The sequence below is a fragment of the Delphinapterus leucas genome, chromosome 7 (genome assembly GCF_059928025.1).
Source record: "Delphinapterus leucas isolate spDelLeu-1000000601 "Yukka" chromosome 7, BTC_Dleu_Yukka2, whole genome shotgun sequence".
NCBI lineage: Eukaryota > Metazoa > Chordata > Mammalia > Artiodactyla > Monodontidae > Delphinapterus > Delphinapterus leucas.
This window is the reverse complement of record NC_143135.1, coordinates 2,326,610-2,347,415: the sequence shown is the minus strand read 5'-3', so window position 1 is coordinate 2,347,415 and position 20,806 is coordinate 2,326,610. Positions and strand designations below refer to the sequence as shown.

At 43.7% G+C, this 20,806-nt stretch overlaps 1 protein-coding gene across 14 annotated transcripts in view; it reads left to right on the top strand.

The window, feature by feature from the left end:
• Nucleotides 1-20,806, top strand: part of NAP1L4 (nucleosome assembly protein 1 like 4) — a 73,780-nt gene that overhangs the window by 13,337 nt on the left and 39,637 nt on the right. For 13 of the 14 annotated variants that reach the window (XM_022591084.3, XM_022591088.2, XM_022591089.2 and 10 more), the window contains 4 exons: nucleotides 6,739-6,769; nucleotides 7,203-7,261; nucleotides 15,785-15,884; nucleotides 18,821-18,962. In XM_022591084.3, the coding sequence (XP_022446792.1) occupies nucleotides 6,756-6,769; nucleotides 7,203-7,261; nucleotides 15,785-15,884; nucleotides 18,821-18,962 (315 nt within the window). In that variant the 5' untranslated portion in view covers nucleotides 6,739-6,755. Of the gene's footprint in view, nucleotide 1; nucleotides 4,074-6,738; nucleotides 6,770-7,202; nucleotides 7,262-15,784; nucleotides 15,885-18,820; nucleotides 18,963-20,806 lie in introns of those variants that run through there. The other variant, XM_089914333.1, reaches the window with a different exon arrangement.

The window sequence follows — 20,806 nt, the reverse complement described above, 5'->3', positions numbered from 1 at the left end:
TACATTGTATTTTAAGATATAATGCTATCACACGCTCAACAAACTACCATATAATGTAAACATTTATATGCACTGGGAAACCAGGAAGTTCACGTGACTCGCTTTACTGCAGTAGTCTGGAACCAAACATGTAGTACCGAGGAGGTCTGCTTGTATACCGTCACTCAAACATGCATTTTAGCCAAAGGCAAGACAGCACACCTCTTGACTGATAGTATGCCTTTGAAGAGTGGTGCAGTGCTTTGGAATGTTATGGAAACAACAGGGTTTCCTTACTCCCAGTGGAGATAAAATTAAGAATGGCCCTTATGCCGAAAGTCTGTTGGACACCATACTGCTGCCGGCAGCTCTAGCTATCATTACAGGGCCTGGGCATTGCAAGTCTGATTCACTGGAAGCCAAAGGAAACCACCTCCCTGATACCTCTGCAAAAAAACACTTCCTTTATGATACCCATAGACCAAACCTCTGTCATGGTCCAAAAGGCTCTTCCCCCTGCAAAGACCTAAGAGAACTAGCCAGGGGAGGATAACAGCTGGCCTCTGAAAGAGAAGAGCACAACTGGAAATCTGAAAGGCTGGCTGTTGGACCCATGAAGAAAAGGGGCTCTGGTTTGAACCCAGTAATAAGCTGTTTCTGCCAGAAAATCTAAAACTTCCCTTATTGACCACTGCACATGGATTAAACCATTGGTCCACTGAGAAAAGGGTAACCTTTATAAATCAGTGTTGATAGAGAAACACCAGCAAGACCACAAAAGGCACTTGTCTTGCTTGTTCTACTTGTCATAAATTGATCCCAAGGAAGCCTGTTTGTACCGCCTCAGGACATTTTAATGCACCAGACTGCTAACGCTCTGGCAAGTGGATTTCATACAGTTGCCCCCACTCATGGGTATAAATATGCTCTAGTAACGGTTTTCATGTCGGACTCAAGCGTTTCCATGTAGAGTGGTGACTCCCTCTTCCATAGTTGAAGTCCTTGTAGAAAAGATCATTCCCACTTGAGGACCTCTCCTGGCCCTGGAACTCCAGGGGACCTGCTTCACTGGGCGGCTCCCGTCAGGCTTATCATCGTCAGTCTTCAGGGCTGGTTCATGCAAATGTAACTGTGAAGAGCTGGCTGGCTAAGTTAGGTGAAACCCTCCAGGTACACTGGCCAAGAGTAGTGCTCTGGTTCTTCTGAGTCTTAGATCTACATTTGGGATTCATAAATTCTCACCCTTTGAAACAGTCACGGATGGCCAAAGCATTTAGCCTCTGCTTTGTTTGACCCCACTAATAAAAGGTTACATACTTCACATTTTGCAGGGGTCTAAAATCCACTGAGAATAATCGTGCTGTACTAGAGCAGTCTTTCTACAGTGTGCTCCCTGGAGATGAAGATGTCAGTTTACAGCCTGGAGACTTCAACTGCTGGAAGAGACCTATGCATAAAGACTCCCTCCTCCCTCATTGGAAGGACTTCTACCAGGTGTTACTGACTAATCCCTGTGCCACGAAGCTCCCAGAGTTAGACTCCTGGATTCATGTGTCCCATCTTAAAAAGGACCCCAAACCTGAGTGGACCTGCAGCCCAGCTCAAGACTGAAAGCTAAGAATTTCTAAGGACTGAAGCAGACAGCTTTCCAGAGATCAGAGATATCCGGCCCAGGCCTGTGAAACCTGTTTCAGCCAATTCTGTATCACTCAGCCAAGTCATGCTGCTATAGTTGTAATTGTCCTTTCTTTGGCCTCCTTGCCGCCCTCTAGTTTGGCTGTAATGCACCCCTTTGCTCCCACCTTACAAGAACTCTCATTCCACCAACCTTACTGATCGCTGGTGATGATGAACCTGAACTGGAGGCCTGGCCATTATCCTTAGAAGGGTGGTGAAACCTGTCTGGCAGAGATACAAGGTTTTCCTTTGGCATCTTTGTGGCTATACTTAAATTGGCACCTGACATTACAGCATTCCATTGGGTGCCCCACCCCTAAAGGAATCCCTCTCACTTAAGCCTGGCCTCTTACCGAAAAGCTTTCCAGTGTTCCAGAAGCATTAATGGGACTGGTGAATCTCTAGGCTACCTCCTGCACCCTTGTAACACTTATATGTGATTCAGATGGCCATGGGTTCATTCCCCACTGGAATCTAGGAGACTGACGTCTCCTCCAGCATGTATCTCTTTGGTGGGGTGATGAAAATTTTAACGATACAGGGAGTAGAAAGCTGATGTGCTGTCTTCAGTGGCGCCTCATGGGGAGCTGATCAGAGATCTGTTGAGTGGTAGGAACTAATTCACCCTAGCTTGTCTCTGGCAGATCCCCAGCCTCCATCAGAACCTCACCCACAGTAACCAAACTCCCCTGTTACTCCAAATATGTTGAAATTTAAGATATTCCTCTAACTATCCTCACGGTGCTAAACAGAACCACTTACCATGCGTTGTTTATAAATGACTGGTTTTGATCCTGAGATCTCTTTTATTCCAGGAAAAGAAAAAACCCTGTCTTTAGAAAACACTGGGTATTTCCTTCTGTGTGGAAGGAGTGCATACCCCACACTTGCCCTAAATGGGAAGTGTGCTTGGAGCCCTGTCCTCACTCCTGATGCTGGAGTTGGGAAAACCCTGCCTTCCATCGCCCTTGGGCCCAATCTGGGTTCCTTCTCCTGCCGTCTTGAGAGAGCACATCGTAGCTGGGATGGATACAATTTTGGGTGGATGCCTACAGATACGCTCCTGGTAGATAGAAAGGGATTTGCCCTTTGGACTTTTTCCCTTGAGTTGGAGTAGCAGAACTTGAAAAGGCAGTTAAGAATCTCTTCAGATTCATGGCTGCCACCTTAATGCTTATGTCAGAGCTTTTGAATATCAACAAACCCAAGTAGACAGCCTAGCAGAAGTTGTCTTACAAAACTGCAGAGCCCTAAACCTCCACACTGCATAGCATGGGGGAACCTGTGCCCTGCTTGAGGAAGAATGCTGGGGTTTTTTTTGTTTTTTTAAATTTTATTTATTTACTTATTTATTTTTGGATGTGTTGGGTCTTCATTGCTGCACGCGGGCTTTCTCTAGTTGCGGTGAGCAGGGGCTACTATTCGTTGCGGTGCACAGGGTTCTCATAGCGGTGGCTCCTCATTGCGGAGCACGGGCTCTAGGTGCGTGGGCTTCAGTAGTTGTGGCACACGGGCTCCGTAGTTGTGGCTTGCGGGCTCTAGAGCACAGGCTCAGTAGTTGTGGCTCTAGAGCACAGGCTCAGAAGTCTTGGGACTTCCCTGGTTCTTAACACAAGGACTGAAAGTAGTGAAAGAGGGCTTCCCTGGTGGCCCAGTGGTTAAGAATCTGCCTGCCAATGCAGGGGACACGGTTTCGAGCCCTGGTCCGGGAAGATCCCACATGCCACGGAGCAACTAAGCCCACGTGCCACAACTACTGAAGCCCGTGCGCCTGGAGCCCATGCTCTGCAACAAGAGAAGCCACCGCAATGAGAAGCCCATGCACTACAACAAAGAGTAGACCCTGCTTTCCACAGCTAGAGAAAGCCCGCGTGCAGCAACAAAGACCCAACGCAGCCAAAAATAAATTAATTAAAAAAAATAATAAAAATAATGGAAGATAATATCACACTATTAACTGAAATAGGCCATACCCCCGGGACCTGGGCCATTTTTGACCTATTAAATGTAGGCAGCTGGGGAAACAGGTTGAGAAGTTTATTCTAGTCAGTAGCTATAATTGGACTTCTGGCCATGGGTATAATCCACATGGTTAAATTTCTCCTGTTTTGTATCAGCAGGCAAATGTCTTTCTCCCAGGTGTGTGTACAAAATAAAGTTATTTTTCCTGTATGTAACTGCAAAATAAAGGCTTATCCTGAAGCTCAGCTGACCATGGAAACTGAACTGACCACGTCAGAGGGACATAACTGAGGTTCACCATTTCTCAATTGTTGTGTTCAAATGAGGCCAAGTATCTGCTTGCTGTTTTCCTCTTCCGTGGGATGAGACATCTGAGGATGGTCCTCCTCAGCTCGGAGAGACCCATAATCCACGTGCAGCTCGTGGTGCCTCTGACTAAGTGAGATACCCACACGGTGAGACTGATGAGCGGTGCTTTTTGTGAAAGAGTTTAATCAAAAGGGGGGGATGTGAAAGGATTTTAATCTAAAATGGAACGGAAGGATGTGAAATGGAGAATCTCTTGCGCATGCACCCTCAGAAAACATGTACCCTCAGAAAACAAAGATGGTGGGACTGATTTGCCATAAATGCTTGACTTATGAGAGATCGAAATTTATCCTCCAACCAGTGAGCATCTGCCAGGAATTTCTCCGCATCTTGGAACCACTTGCTGCATGGTCCCTAATTGGATTTTCCCCTTTTGCACTCTTTGCCCAAAGAAGCAACCCACCCCAAGCCTTCAGTGAACTCACCTGTAGCTCGCTTCAGTATGTGTGTCCTGAATTGCAGTTTCTCTGCTGTTCCCAAATAAACTCCATTTCTGGTAACTGGAGTTTGCCTTAGTTTACCTCCTTTCTTTTAGGTTGAAAGAAACCCCAATCCACACCTTACTAGCCAGGTAACCTTGGGTTAGTCACCTCACCCTTCCCATCCTCAGTGTCCTCTTCTGTGCACTGGGGATGCACCCTCCCTGCCAGAGTTGCTGTGGGTATAAATTGTGGGAAATTGCCTGTCACATGGGGACCTTGCTAGTACAGAAGGTGTTGGAATTAGGTGTGTGGCTTGACTGGGTGGGGAAAACGGGACTTTGTCCGTTAAGCTGGCAGTGACAGCTGCTGCAAGAGAGAGCAGTTGGTGTGTGTGGTCTACACAGAAGGTGCTGGTGGACATAATTGTTAGACAATGGAGACTTTAATTACATAGCCAAATTGTAGTTGGTTTCAGTGTGTAACCAGTTTGGCAGTAGGTGTCAGTATCCATTCCTATTCTTTGACCCAGAAATCCTACAGTCACAATCCTACTATTGCCAAATAAAGAATTACTTGGAATGGGAAGCCATGTAAACTAAGATGTGTTCATGTAGATGTTATCCGAAGTATATCGGGGGGAAATACCCGTTGTATTTAACAACTGGTAAAAGGTAAGTGTATTAGCTCTTAAAATGTTGTCATCAGATGTTATTTTGAAGACCTGCCTGTCTCATGTTTCGCATTTGTAATATATGAAAAAGCAGAATATAAGCTTGGGAATTGGGCTTCCCTGGTGGTGCAGTGGTTAAGAATCCCCCTGCCAATGCAAGGGAGATGGGTTCAAGCCCTGGTCCAGGAAGATCCCACGTGCCGCGGAGCAACTAAGCCTGTGCGCCACAACCACTGAGCCTGCGCTCTAGAGCCCGCGAGCCACAACTACTGAGCCCGCGTGCCACAAGTACTGACGCCCGCGTGCCTAGAGCCTGTGCTCCGCAAGAAGAGAAGCAACCGCAATGAGAAGGCCGCGCACCGCAACCAAGAGTAGTCCCCGCTCACCGCAACTAGAGAAAACCCGTGCGCAGCAACGAAGAACCAACGTGGCCAAAAATAAATAAATTTATTTATTTAAAAAAAAAAAAAAAGCTTGGGAATAGCCCGGATGCGGCTGTATGCATGCAGCAGATTGCGGAGGAGCTAAGCTGGGAGGTGCAGGAATTCGGGTTTCTGTGTGGAGTGACTTTGGACTCAGCAGAAGGTGATGGGGACCGTTGGAGGGTTTTTCCCCTCCTGATTTTCATTTGTTTCCTTAAATCATTTAGCTTTTTGAAAAAGATAATGTAACATTTATGTAGTATTTCGAATTTTTAAAGTAATTACAATGTTTTATTTTGAAACAGAATTACCTAAGAAAGATGCACTTAAAACAATCGTAGTTCATAAATTCCAGTTGGAGCTATATTTCCTAACTGTGAAGCATTATTGTTCTCTTTGACCCTGAAGCACTGATTAAGGGGTTTGGGCTTTGCTCAGATACCTAAGAATGAGTCATCGACCAGTTGTCAGCTTGAAACCACCCTTCAGAGGGGCATCTGAAGTGGATTTACTACATTTAGGACTAAGGAAATGTGATCACCAAACCTGACTGTTTTTAGCTCTGCATTTAGATAGGGCTTTGAAATTGTACTAGTATCAAGTTCTATTTAAGTCATAAATGTCTTAGAACCCACCTTTAATATTTATAGGTAGAAAGTCACCTAATCTGGAGATAATCTTTTTTTATATGTCTCTTGTAAAAGTGGGATAATAATTGAGTGTATTACATGATGTTTTTACACAAGTACTGCATCTTCAGTGTAGAAGTAGTAGAACATACAGAATAAACAAAATTTTAAAATCATTCTGAGTTAAGGTTTGAAAGGCAATGTGAGCACCAGTAAATTCTTTGAATTGCTCTAAAATAATTGGTCTAGCGTAAATAAATGTTTCTGTTTCTGAAACTTATTATAGACATAAGGCAAGTTAAAATTGATGAATTGTCTTTATTCTGAAGTCTGGTCATTTTAGTGCCAACAAGAGAAATTTTTTATGAGTAAATGTGCTTGCACTGAGAGGCGTATAAGTTTTTAATTTGATGAGTTTTCACAAGTGTGTATATGCAAGTAACCAGTACCCCATTCAAGGTCTTGACATTTCCATCACCCCAGAGCAGTCCCTCCTGCCCCTCCTTACGAGGTCCTCATCCCCCACTGAAAATCACTGTGAAAAGAGTACATTTGAAAATTTTTTGTCTGTGAATATTTAGTAATGTTAATTCTTTTTTAATTTGTAGGAGATAAAAACATTCAGATGGCAGATAACAGGTAAGCCAAAATGGACTTTGTTTATTGGAGTTTAAATTTTAGTTGGTGAGCAAGAGGCAAGCCTTATTTCTGTAAACATCATTAGGTGCTCCAGCTGACGGCTCTTTTTTTCCCTCTGTGTTTTTGAGCCCATAAAGAACTTGCTCTAGATGTGAAAAGTGTGTCATATATTGATACTAAAAACCTTTATGTTTTTAGAGACTTTGTGTGGCTGTCCCACAGAGCCACTGTGGGCACTGTGTCCTAACAGCTTGGCAAGGTGGCTTTTTTTAATAATGGTGAGGAAAGTATTTCATAGGTAACACATGTGTGTGTCTGTAGTTGTCTTCTGCTCAAATCTGAAGTTACTGTGGAGACACCTCTTAAAACGCCATTGTGCTATTTATCTGTGAAACTTTTTTTAGAGTAATACTTTTTAAATATATTGTTTTAGTTTTTCAGATGGGGTTCCTCCAGATTCCTTGGAAGCTGCTAAAAATGCAAGTAATACAGGTCAGTTCACCGCACATGGGAAAGTGAACCGTTGGAGAGTTTGCGTGCAGAGCAGGGAGGCTCCTACGCAAACCCCGGAAATCAAGTGAATAGCACAGTGCACCTCTACCTGCCGTCTCTCGCTCTTAGCGCTGATTGCCAGGCGCTTAGGCTTTTTTCACCTGTGCCTTTACTTCTCTTCCCGTGATTATTCTGAAGCACGTCCCAGATATCATATTATTTTGATATGATCATAAATTCATAGATATATTACTTTTCCTCCATTTTCTTTTCTTTTTTTTTTAAAATACATTTATTTATTTATTTTTGGCTGCATCGGGTCTTCGTTGCTGCACACGGGCTTTCTCTAGTTGCGGAGAGCGGGGGCTGCTCTTCGTTGCAGTGCGCAGGCTTCTCATTGCGGTGGCTTCTCTTGTTGCGGAGCATGGGCTCTAGAGCGCAGGCTCAGTAGTTGTGGTGCGCGGGCTTAGTTGTTCCATGGCATATAGGATCTTCCCGGACCAGGGCTCGAACCCGTGTCCCCTGCATTGGCAGGCGGATTCTCAACCGTTGCGCCTCCAGGGAAGGCCCTTTCCTCCATTTTCAAGTATTTATCTATGCTTGTTTTTCCCTTTGAACTGTTTGAAAGCAAGTTGTGGATATTCTGGCTTTTTCTTCCTAAAACAATTTAGTATAAATTTCCTAAAAACTAGGATAAAGTCTCATAACCACAGTGCCACTACCACAACCAAGAAATTTAATGGCGGTCCAATACTATTAGCTAATGTACAGTCATGTTCATATTCTCCTGGTTTTCTCAACATTTCTTTTACCTCCATACCCCACACTCAAATCCAGAGCTGGCCAAGGATCATGTATCACGTTTAGTTCTGTCCCCTTTATTCTAGAGTTATATCCCCCCACCTTTTTTACCCTTCCTCGCAGGGACACATCAGCAGGCTGTGTGCTCCAGCTGTCTTGTAGAATGCTCTGGATGGGTCTCGTGGTTTTCTCCTCACTAGATTCAGGGTAAATGTCTTGGCAAGACGAGCACATAGGCGACCTGATGGAGTGGGAATGCAGTTAGGCCTGTGACGGGGCTCCCGAGAGTGCTGACGTGGTGAAGACAGTGTCTGCTGGTCTCTGCCCTTAGGGTCCTTGGAGTAAAGAAGCTGTTGGGCACCCTGCGGGAATCCTGTTCTCCATAAGACTCTTATGTAGGGATTCGGGCACCACTGATGATCCTTGCTGAATCCGTGATGACGTTGGTGGTCACCAAAGGGTGTTTTTCTAATCCTGTCAATCTGACTAACATATTACATATATTAAAGAAATACTTCCCTACTCCCCCGCTACCCCATTTTAATGTTACTATAGACTCATGGATTAGCTTTTTATTCAGTGTTTAATCATTTGCCATCATTATTCTTTTTTTAATAAATAAATTAATTATTTTATACAGCAGGTTCTTATTAGTCATCCATTTTATAAACATCAGTGTATACACGTCAATCCCAATCGGCCCAATTCATCACACCACCAGCCCCACTCCCCGCCGCTCTCCCCCCTTGGTGTCCATACGTTTGTTCTCTACATCTGTGTCTCAATTTCTGCCCTGCAAACCGGTTCATCTGTACCATTTTTCTACGTTCCACATATATTTGTTAATATACGATATTTGTTTTTCTCTTTCTGACTTCACTCTGTATGACAGTCTCTAGATCCATCCACATCTCTACAAATGACCCAATTTCGTTCCTTTTTATGGCTGAGTAATACTCCATTGTATATATGTACCACATCTTCTCTATCCATTCATCTGTTGATGGACACTTAGGTTGCTTCCATGTCCTGGCTATTGTAAATAGTGCTGCAGTGAACAATGGGGTGCATGTGTCTTTTTGAATTGTGGTTTTCTCTGGGTATATGCCCAGTACTGGGATTGCTGGGTCATATGGTAATTCTATTTTTACTTTTTTAAGGAACCCCCATACTGTTCTCCATAGTGGCTGTATCGATTTACATTCCCACCAACAGTGCAGGAGGGTTCCCTTTTCTCCACACCCTCTCCAGCATTTGTTTGTAGATTTTCTGATGATGCCCATTCTAACTGGTGTGAGGTGATACCTCATTGTAGTTTTGATTTGCATTTCTCTGATAATTAGTGATGTTGAGCAGCTTTTCATGTGCTTCTTGGCCATCTGTATGTCTTCTTTGGAGAAATGTCTATTTAGGTCTTCTGCCCATTTTTGGACTGGGTTGTTTGTTTTTTTAATATTGAGCTGCACGACCTGTTTATATATTTTGGAGATTAATCCTTTGTCCATTGATTCGTTTGCGAATATTTTCTCCCATTCTGAGGGTTGTCTTTTCATCTTGTGTATGGTTTCCTTTGCTGAGCAAAAGCTTTTAAGTTTCATTAGGTCCCATTTGTTAATTTTTGTTTTTATTTCCATTACTCTAGGAGGTGGATCAAAAAAGATCTTGCTGTGATTTATGTCAGAGTGTTCTTCCTATGTTTTCCTCTAAGAGTTTTATAGTGTCTGGTCTTACATTTAGGTCTCTAACCCATTTTGAGTTTATTTGTGTGTATGGTGTTAGGGAGTATTCTAATTTCATTCTTTTACATGTAGCTGTCCAGTTTTCCCAGCACCACTTATTGAAGAGACTGTCTTTTCTCCATTGTATATTCTTGCCTCCTTTGTCATAGATTAGTTGACCATAGGTGCATGGGTTTACCTCTGGGCTTTCTATCTTGTTCCATTGATCTATGTTTCTGTTTTTGTGCCAGTACCATATTGTCTTGATTACTGTAGCTTTGTAGTATAGTCTGAAATCAGGGAGTTTGATTCCTCCAGCTCCATTTTTTTCCCTGAAAACTGCTTTGGCTCTTTGGGGTCTTTTGTGTCTCCATACAAATTTTAAGATTTTTTTGTTCTAGTTCTGTAAAAAATGCCATTGGTAATTTGATAGGGATTACACTGAATCTGTAGATTGCTTTGGGTAGTATAGTCATTTTCACAGTATTGATTCTTCCAATCCAAGAACATGGTATATCTCTCCATCTGTTGGTATCACCTTTAATTTCTTTCATCAGTGTCTTATAGTTTTGTGCATACAGGTCTTTTGTCCCCCTGGGTAGGTTTATTCCTAGGTATTTTATTCTTTTTGTTGCAGTGGTAAATGGGAGTGTTTCCTTAATTTCTCTTTCAGATTTTTCATCACTAGTGTATAGGAATGCAAGAGATTTCTGTGCGTTAATTTTGTATCCTGCAACTTTACCAGATTCATTGATTAGCTCTAATAGTTTTCTGGTGGCATCTGTAGGATTCTCTATGTATAGTATCATGTCACCTGCAAACAGTGACAGTTTTACTTCTTCTTTTCCAATTTGTATTCCTTTTATTTCTTTTTCTTCTCTGATTGCTGTGGCTAGGACTTCCAAAGCTGTGTTGAATAATAGTGGTGAGAGTGGACATCCTTGTCTTGTTCCTGATCTTAGAGGAAATGCTTTCAGTTTTTCACCATTGAGAATGATGTTTGCTGTGGGTTTGTCATATATGGCCTTTATTATGTTGAGGTAAGTTCCCTCTATGCCCACTTTCTGGAGAGTTTTTATCATAAATGGTGTTGAATTTTGTCAGAAGCTTTTTCTGCATCTATTGAGATGATCATATGGTTTTTCTCCTTCAATTTGTTAATATGGTTTATCACATTGATTGATTTACGTATATTGAAGAATCCTTGCATCCCTGGGATAAATCCCACTTGATCATGGTGTATGATCCTTTTAATGTGCTGTTGGATTCTGTTTGCTAGTATTTTGTTGAGGGTTTTTCCATCTATATTCATCAGTGATATTGGTCTGTAATTTTCTTTTTTTGTAGTATCTTTGTCTGTTTCTGGTATCAGGGTGACGGTGATGGCCTCATAGATTGAGATTGGGAGTGTTCCTTCCTCTGCAGTTTTTTGGAAGAGTTTGAGAAGGATGGGTGTTAGCTCTTCTCTAAATGTTTGATAGAATTCACCCGTGAAGCCATCTGGTCCTGAACTTTCATTTGTTGGAAGATTTTTAATCACAGTTTCAATTTCATTACTTGTGATTGGTCTGTTCATATTTTCTATTTCTTCCTGGTTCAGTCTTGGAAGGTTATACCTCTCTAAGGATTTGCCCATTTCTTCCAGGTTGTCCATTTTATTGGCATAGGGTTGCTTGTAGTAGTCTCTTAGGATGCTTTGTATTTCTGTGGTGTCTGTTGTAACTTCTCCTTTTTCATTTCTAATTTTATTGATTTGAGTACTCTCCCTGTTTTTCTTGATGAGTCTGGCTAATGGTTTACCAATTTTTTTTATCTTCTCAAAGAACCAGCTTTTAGTTTTATTGATCTTTGCTATTGTTTTCTTTATTTCTATTTCATTTATTTCTGATCTGATCTTTATGATTTCTTTCCTTCTGCTAACTTTGGGTTTTGTTTGTTCTTCTTTCTCTAGTTCCTTTAGGTGTGAGGTTAGATTGTTTATTTGAGATGTTTCTTGTTTCTTGAGGTAGGCTTGTATAGCTATAAACTTCCCTCTTAGAACTGCTTTTGCTGCATCCCATAGGTTTTGGATTGTCATGTTTTCATTGCCATTTGTCTCTTGGTATTTTTTAATTTCCTCTTTGATTTCTTCAGTGATCTCTTGGTTATTTAGTAACGTATTGTTTAGCCTCCATGTGTTTGTGTTTTTTTACGTTTTTTCCCCTGGAATTGATTTCTAATCTCGTAGCATTGTGGTCAGAAAAGATGCTTGATATGATTTCAGTTTTCTTAAATTTACTGAGGCTTGATTTGTGACCTAAGATGTGATCTGTCCTGGAGAATGTTCCATGAGCACTTGAGAAGAAAGTGTAATCTGCTGTTTTTGGATGGAATGTCCTATAAATATCAATTAAATCTATCTGGTTGGGCTTCCCTGGTGGCACAGTGGTTGAGAGTCTGCCTGCCGATGCAGGGGACACGGGTTTGTGCCCCGGTCCGGGAAGATCCCACATGCCGCAGAGCAGCTGGGCCTGTGAGCCATGGCCGCTGAGCCTGTGCGTCTGGAGCCTGTGCTCCGCAATGGGAGAGGCCACAACAGTGAGAGGCCCGTGTACCGCAAAAAAAAAAAAAAAAATCTATCTGGTCTATTGTGTCGCTTAAAGCTTGTGTTTACTTACTAATTTTCTGTTTGGATGATCTGTCCAGTGGTGTAAGTGAGGTGTTAAATTCCCCCACTATTTTGTTACTGTCGACTTCCTCTTTTATAGCTGTTAGCAGTTGCCTTATGTATTGAGGTGCTCCTATGTTAGGTGCATATATATTTATAATTGTTATATCTTCTTGGATTGATCCCTTGATCATTATGTAGTGTCCTTCCTTGTCTCTTGTAACATTCTTTATTTTAAAGTCTATTTTATCTGATATGAGTATTGCTACTCCAGCTTTCTTTTGATTTCTGTTTGCATGGAATATCTTTTTCCATTCCCTCGCTTTCAGTCTGTATGTGTCCCTAGGTCTGAAGTGGGTCTCTTGTAGACAGCATATATATGGGTCTTGTTTTTGTATCTATTCAGCGAGCCTCTGTCTTTTGGTTGGAGCATTTAATCCATTCACGTTTAAGGTAATTATCGATATGTATGTTCTTATTACCATTTTCTTAATTGTCTTGGGTTTGTTTTTGTAGGTCCTTTTCTTCTCTTGTGTTTCCCACTTTGAGAAGTTCCTTTAGCAATTGTTGTAGAGCTGGTTTCGTGGTACTGAATTCTCTTAGCTTTTGCTTGTCTGTAAAACCTTTGATTTCTCTATCAAATCTGAATGAGATCCTTGTGGGGTAGAGTAATCTTGGCTGTAGGTTCTTCCCTTTCATCACTTTAAATATATCATGCCACTCCCTTCTGGCTTGTAGAGTTTCTGCTGAGAAATCAGCTGTTAACCTTATGGGAGTTTCCTTGTATGTTATTTGTCGTTTTTCCCTTGCTGCTTTCAATCAATTTTTTTTGTCTTTAATTTTTACCAATTTGATTACCATGTGTCTCGGCATATTTCTCCTTGGGTTTATCCTGTATGGGACCCTCTGTGCTTCCTGGACTTCGGTGGCTATTTCCTTTCCCATGTTCGGGAAGTTTTCGACTATAATCTCTTCAAATATTTTCTCGGGTCCTTTCTCTCTCTCTTCTCCTTCTGGGACGCCTATAATGCGAATGTTGTTGCTTTTAGTGTTGTCCCAGAGGTCTCCTAGGCAGTCTTCATTTCTTTTCATTCTTTTTTCTTTATTCTGTTCCGCAGCAGTGAATTCCACCATTCTGTCTTCCAGGTCACTTATCCGTTCTTCTGCCTCAGTTATTCTGCTGTTGATTCCTTCTAGTGTAGTTTTCGTTTCAGTTATGGTGTTGTTCATCTCTGTTTGTTTGTTCTTTAATTGTTCTAGATCTTTGTTAAACATTTCTTGCATCTCCTCGATCTTTGCCTCCATTCTTTTTCCGAGGTCCTGGATCATCTTCACTATCATTATTCTGAATTCTTTTTCTGGAAGGTTGCCTATCTCCACTTCATTTAGTTGTTTTTCTGGGGTTTTATCTTGTTCCTTCATCTGGTACATAGCCCTCTGCCTTTTCATCTTGTCTGTCTTTCTGTGAATGTGGTTTTTGTTCCACAGGCTGCAGGATTGTAGTTCTTCTTGCTTCTGCTGTCTGCCCTCTGGTGGATGAGGCTATCTAAGAGGCTTGTGCCAGTTTCCTGATGGGAGGGACTGGTGGTGGGTATAGCTGGGTGTTGCTCTGGTGGGCAGAGCTCAGTAAAACTTTAATCCGCTTGTTTGCTGATGGGTTGGGCTGGGTTCCCTCCTGTTGGTTGTTTGGCCTCAGGAGACCCAGCACTGGAGCCTACCCAGGCTCTTTGGTGCGGCTAATGGTGGACTCTGGGAGGGCTCACCCCAAGGAGTACTTCCCAGAACTTCTACTGCCAGTGTCCTTGTCCCCCTGGTGAGCCACAGCCATCCCCCACCTCTGCAGGAGACCCTCCAACACTAGCAGGTAGGTCTGATTCAGTCTCCCCTGGGGTCACTGCTCCTTCCCCTGGGTCTCGATGCGCACACTACTTTGTGTGTGGCCTCCAAGAGTGGAGCCTCTGTTTCCCCCAGTCCTGTCAGAGTCCTGTAATCAAATCCTGCTACCCTTCAAAGTCTGATTCTCTAGGAATTCCTCCTTCTGTTGTCGGACCCCCAGGTTGGGAAGCCTGACGGGGCTCAGAACCTTCACTCCAGTGGGTGGACTTCTGTGGTATAAGTGTTCTCCAGTTTGTGAGTCACCCACCCAGCGATTATGGGATTTGATTTTACTGTGATTGCACCCCTCCTACCATCTCGTAGTGGCTTCTCCTTTGTCTGTGGATATGGGTGTTTTTGGTGAGCTCCAGCGTCTTCTTGTCGATCACTGTTCAGTAGTTAGTTGTGATTCTGGTGTCCTCGCAGGAGGGAGTGAGCGCACGTCCTTCTGCTCCGCCATCTTCCCTCACTGTCCATCGTTATTCTTTTTTGTGTGCAGACTGTCCCATTTGCCAATGGGGTCCCTGTAAGCTGGCTTCTGTGTCCTTTTGCTGCGTCCCCGTCCATTTTGAGTTCTCTGTAGCTTTGTGGCATAGGCGATGGTCCATTTTCCCTTGAACTTTCCTTTCCCCAGACCTGGAATCTACATTTATGCAAGGAGGCTTGTATCTTTTAGTTGGGACAGAAATTTAAAAACCAAAATATAAATCCCATCTGCCATTATTTCTAGACCTTTCAGTGGCCAGAACTAGCGATGTGTGTTTGTGTATATGTTTAGTATTTACATACAGTTTTGTATATACACAGTTACATATGTTTTATACACATACACGGTGCTTCATGTTAATGATTGGGATTGTAGGTAAAAGGTGGGGGAGAACTCTAGGTCTGCGCTGCGTTTTGAGTCGGGCGAGGGCCCTAAGTTTGGGTTTCCATACAGTGTCGCTGAGAGGGAATCTTTTCAACACAGAGCCTGTGCCGCGAGCCAGGTGTGAGCCAGTCTGCGGCACAGCTGACCTCCCTCTCAGCATCGTGTTTGTTCTTCGGGAGTCGGTACAGTGTGTGTGAGCTGTCGAGGTCGCAGGGCAGAGGGGCGGGGGCTCCTGGGAGGAGGCGGGTTTGAGCAGGAGGGCAAGGTGGGTGAAGGTGGAGGCAGAGAGCGCCTGGAAGGTCTGGTGCCCCCAGGGAGCTGGTGGGAGTCGCGCTTTCCTGAGCTGGGGCACAAGTGCGCGCTGATTTCCTGAGCCACGGGCACCTTGTCCCCGTCCTCGGCTTCCAGAAGGGAGGTAGACTGCCTGAACTTAGCAAGTGACAGTGTCCTCGGCGGGGACTGGGGCTTGTGCCGCTAAGGTGAGGAGCAGAACTCTCCAGGTACCCCCGGTGTGTTTGTAACCATCCCCTCGGTGATTAACACGGAGGATCGAATGCCTTTACAAGTAAATGTTTTTGAAACAGATGTTGTTTCTTTTTAACTCTTGATAGAAAAGCTCGCAGACCAGGTGATGCAGAATCCTCAAGTTTTGGCAGCTTTGCAGGAACGACTTGACAGTGTCTCCCACACTCCTTCGAGCTACATCGAGACGTAAGTGTGCTGTGAGCGAGACGACACAACTTTAAGAGGCAAAGAAGAAACCTCTCCTGGTTCCTTAGACTAGGAATACGTATGTTTTTCATTCAGTAGACCTTGCCTGCTGAGAGCCAGGCTCTGGGGTCCCGAAGGTGACTGCTGGGGTCAGAGCCTGGTAGAGGCCACAGGCCTGTGAGGGCCAGGGTAGTGCGGTGTGTCAAGTTATGGGCGAGTGTACGGTGCCAGCCTGCAGGGTGAGAGGCCTTCACAGGTCCCGTGAGCAGGTGGACTGGGGCGTCAGCAGGGGGCGGAGGTACAGGCAGATGGGGCGTCAGCAGGGGGCGGAGGTACAGGCAGATGGGGCAGTGCTTTCTCTTCATGGTGGCTCCTGGTTCGCTAAGAGACCCAGTCCTGCCTGGCTCACCTACGTGAGCCTGCAACAGCGAAACGTGGCTTATTTGGACGAGGTCTGTGTCTTTGTTGTACTGCACAGTGAACACCGTAAGGATGCCCACCCTCCAGGCCCTTGGACTGCTCGTCTCGGGGCCTCAGCTGCTCCGGGCTTCCCTCCTCCGGTCAGTGCACGGCTGCGTCTCAGAGAGTCACCCTGCGCACACACTAGCTGGCCCACGCGGGGCTGGGGACAAGGGGGCACAGAGGGGGCACGCTTGGGGTCTGCTCTGCCCGTAGAGAGGGTTCTTCGGGGGGGTGACCTTGTGGGGAAGGTGGGGTGTGGTGATGCTGGGTGCAGGTAGGAGAGCTGAGTGTAAGTGGTGCTTTCTAGTTTCTGGCTTCAGAAACTGGGTGAATGGGGTGGGTGGCATTCACTGAGAGGAAATGGGGGAGGGGAACAAGGTTTTGTGCGATAGAATTAGTTCCACGTTCCATGCTGTACGTGACGTGCCTGTTGTGGGGAGAAGAATGGTGTGTAGTTACTCTTACTGTCTGGAGGCTGGCTGGAGAGGATATCTGGGTTCAGTTGGCTTAGAGGTCCTTGTATTTTTACTCCATTAGGAAGATTAGAAAGTTAGGAAATAACGTTAGGTTGTGTAATTAATGTAGAAAAGAAGTACAGATGTTAATGTATTCAGTGTTACTAAATTCTTACTCTGCTTTTTCCTTGTTCTCTAACTAGCAGTAGTTCTAGAACGGTTTCTGTAGTTGGCAGTCTGTAGTGAAGGACCTTTGTCCAAACTGAGGTTGCCGTGGGTATGATTATACCAGGACAGGGTCCTTTGTGATTCAGGGCTTTTCCACTACACTTGACCCTCTGTATCCACGGGTTCCCTGGGTTGTAGATTTGCAGATTCAACCAACTGCGGATCAAAAATATTGGGGGAAAACTGTTCCAGAAAGTTCCAGAAAGCAAAACTTGAATTTGCCTCACGCCAGCAACTATTTACATAACATTTACATTGTATTAGGTGTGGTAAGCAATCTAGTGCTGAGGTATAGTGTACGGGAGGAGGTGCCTAGTGTGCAAACACTGTACCATTTTATATAAGGGACTTGAGCATCCATGCGTTTTGATATTCACAGGGTTCTGGAACCAGTCCCCCTTGATGGTATTTTCTAAACAGTGCTGTGCTTGGGAGCTGCCTGGTACTGTATACCATTAGACTAATGCCAGCCTTGCCCTTGAGGAGTCAGCCCACGTGGAGGAGGACTCAGAGGGCAGGACCCAGGCCCACCAAGGGGGATAGTGTGGGTCTTTGTGGGGCCCAGGAGTCTGCTCTTTTTTTAAAAAAATTAATTTATTTGGTTGCACCGGGTCTTAGTTGCGGCAGGCGGGCTCCTTAGTTGCGGCATGTGGGATCTAGTTCCTGACCAGCGATGGAACCTGGGCCCCCTGCATTGGGAGAGCAGAGTCTTAACTAACCACTGCACCACCAGGGAAGTCCGCAGTAGTCTGCTCTTTGTTCCAGATTGTGACTCAGGACTTCAGGTTAAACAAATGATTTTAATGGGTTTAAAATGTTTTTTCCCTTCTGATTTATAAAAGTAAGGCATACAAACTAAAATGTTTCTTAGAAGGTAAAAAGTATCAAAGGGCTAAGGAGCTGGTAGTTGTCTGACTCTAGACTAGAATGCACGCCTTGTCTCTGTCGTCTCTGGTTTTTCCCTTGCCGTGTCTGACTAGACTAGAATGCACGCCTTGTCTCTGTCGTCTCTGGTTTTTCTCTTGCTGTGTCAGCAGGAGCTCATCCTGTGGTGCTGAGTATTCCTTGAGGACACGGTTGTGGACAGGCCCTGTTTTAATCCTGCTCATCTTGTCATTGTTCCCAGTCTTTCACTTTTACAAATAATACATCAGTGGTCACTCTAGCACATAAACATTTGGTTATTTCCTTAGGATAAATTCTTAGAAGTAGATGCAAAGAATATTTTCAAGGTTCTTGTTTACCCTTAAGAAAGATGAGTCAATTAGAGGGCCTCTGCCCTCAGCCTCATCAAACCTGGGAATTTCTAAAATTTTCTTCTCTCCTTTATTTAAAAAAAATTTTTTGGCTGCACCTCGAGGCTTGCGGGATCTTACTTCCCCGACCAGGGGTTGAACCAGGCCCTCGGCAGTGACAGTGCAGAGTCCTAAGCACTGGACCGCCAGGAAAGTCCCCCTGGGAATTATTTTTTAATTGCCAATTTGGTAAGGAAGAGATAGCAGTTCTTTTAAATTTACATTCTTTTGGATATTTCATGAGATTGGACCTTTCTTCCGTGTTTCATTATTTGTATTTTTTGTGAATTATCTTTCAGCTTCCTCCTCTGCCACCACCCTGCTTTTGGTGGGGGGGGCGGGGAGGTGGTGTTTGTCCTTAATGATTTTTAGGAGCTCTTTTTCATGGTACGGGTGTTAATTCTATGTTAATGTTAATTTATTTTAGTAAAAAATAAGCATGCCGCCTTATTTTGCAGGCATATGGATGTTTTATTTTTTATTCCCTCTCTTTTAGTTTACCTAAAGCAGTAAAAAGAAGAATCAACGCACTGAAACAACTTCAGGTGAAATGTGCTCATATAGAAGCCAAGTTCTATGAAGAAGTTCATGACTTGGAAAGAAAGTATGCAGCATTATACCAGCCTCTCTTTGACAAGGTAGGGAACTCTGTTAGTAAACTTAATCAGTATATTTCAGAAAGTTCTTCAGGCAAAACATCCAGATGTACCCAGTGAATCATTGAATGTTACTCTTTTTTTTTTTTTTTGACATCTTTATTGGAGTATAATTGCTTTACAATGATGTGTTAGTTTCTGCTGTATAACAAAGTGAATCAGTTTTACATATACATATGTTCCCATATCTCTTCCCTCTTGCGTCTCCCTCCCTCCCACCCTCCCTATCCCACCCCTCTAGGTGGACACAAAGCACCGAGCTGATCTCCATGTGCTATGTGGCTGCTTCCCACTAGCTATGTTTTACATTTCGTAGTGTATATATGTCCATGCCACTCTCTCACGTCGTCCCAGCTTACCCTTCTCCCTCGCAGTGTCCTCAACTCCATTCTCTATGTCTGCGTCTTTATTTCTGTCCTGCCCCTAGGTTCCTCAGAACCCATTTTTTTTTTAGATTCCATATATATGTGTTAGTGTACGGTATTTGTTTTTCTGACTTACTTCACTCTGTATGACAGACTCTAGGTCCATCCACCTCACTACAAATAACTCAATTTCGTTTCTTTTTATGGCTGAGTGATATTCCATTGTATAAATGTGCCACATCTTCTTTATCCATTCATCTGTCGATGGACACTTATATTGCTTCCATGTCCTGGCTATTGTAAATAGAGCTGCAGTGAACATTGTGGTACTGACTCTTTGAATTATGGTTTTCTCAGGGTATATGCCCGGTAGTGGGATTGCTGGGTCGTATGGTAATTCTATTTTTAGTTTTTTAAGGAAGCTCCTTGCTGTTTTCCATAGTGACTGTATCAATTTACATTCCCACCAACAGTGCAAGAGGGTTCCCTTTTCTCCACATTTATTGTTTGTAGATTTTTTGGTGATGGCCATTTTGACTGGTGTGAGGTGATACCTCATTGTAGTTTTGATTTGCATTTCTCTAATAATTAGTGATGTTGAGCATCCTTTCATGTGTTTGTTGGCAATCTGTATATCTTCTTTGGAGAAATGTCTATTTAGGTCTTCTGCCCATTTTTGGATTGGGTTGGTTTTTTTTTGTTTTTTTATGCGGTACGCGGGCCTCTCACTGTTGTGACCTCTCCCGTTGCGGAGCACAAGCTCAGCGGCCATGGCTCACGGGCCCAGCCGCTCCACGACATGTGGGATCTTCCCGGACTGGGGCACGAACCCATGTCCCCTGCATCGGCAGGTGGACTCTCAACCACTGCGCACCAGGGAAGCCTGTTTTTTTTTGATATTGAGCTGCATGAACTGCTTGTAAATTTTGGAGATTAATCCTTTGTCAGTTGCTTCATTTGCAAATACTTTCTCCCATTCTGAGGGTTGTCTTTTCATCTTGTTTATGTTTTCCTTTGCTGTGCAAAAGCTTTTAAGTTTCATTAGGTCCCATTTCTTTATTTTTGTTTTTATTTTCATTTCTCTAGGAGGTGGGTCAAAAAGGATCTTGCTATGATTGATGTCGTAGAGTGTTCTGCCTATGTTTTCCCATAAGAGTTTGATAGTGTCTGTCCTTACATTTAGGTCTTTAATCCATTTTGAGTTTATTTTTGTGTATGGTGTTAGGGAGTGTTCTAATTTCATTCTTTTGCATGTAGCTGTCCAGTTTTCCCAGCACCACTTACTGAAGAGGCTGTCTTTTCTCCATTGTATATTCTTGCCTCCTTTATCAAAAACAAGGTGACCGTAGGTGCGTGGGTTTACCTTTGGGCTTTCTATCCTGTTCCGTTGATCTGTATTTCTGATTCTGTGCCAGTACCATACTGTCTTGATTACTGTAGCTTTGTAGTATAGTCTGAAGC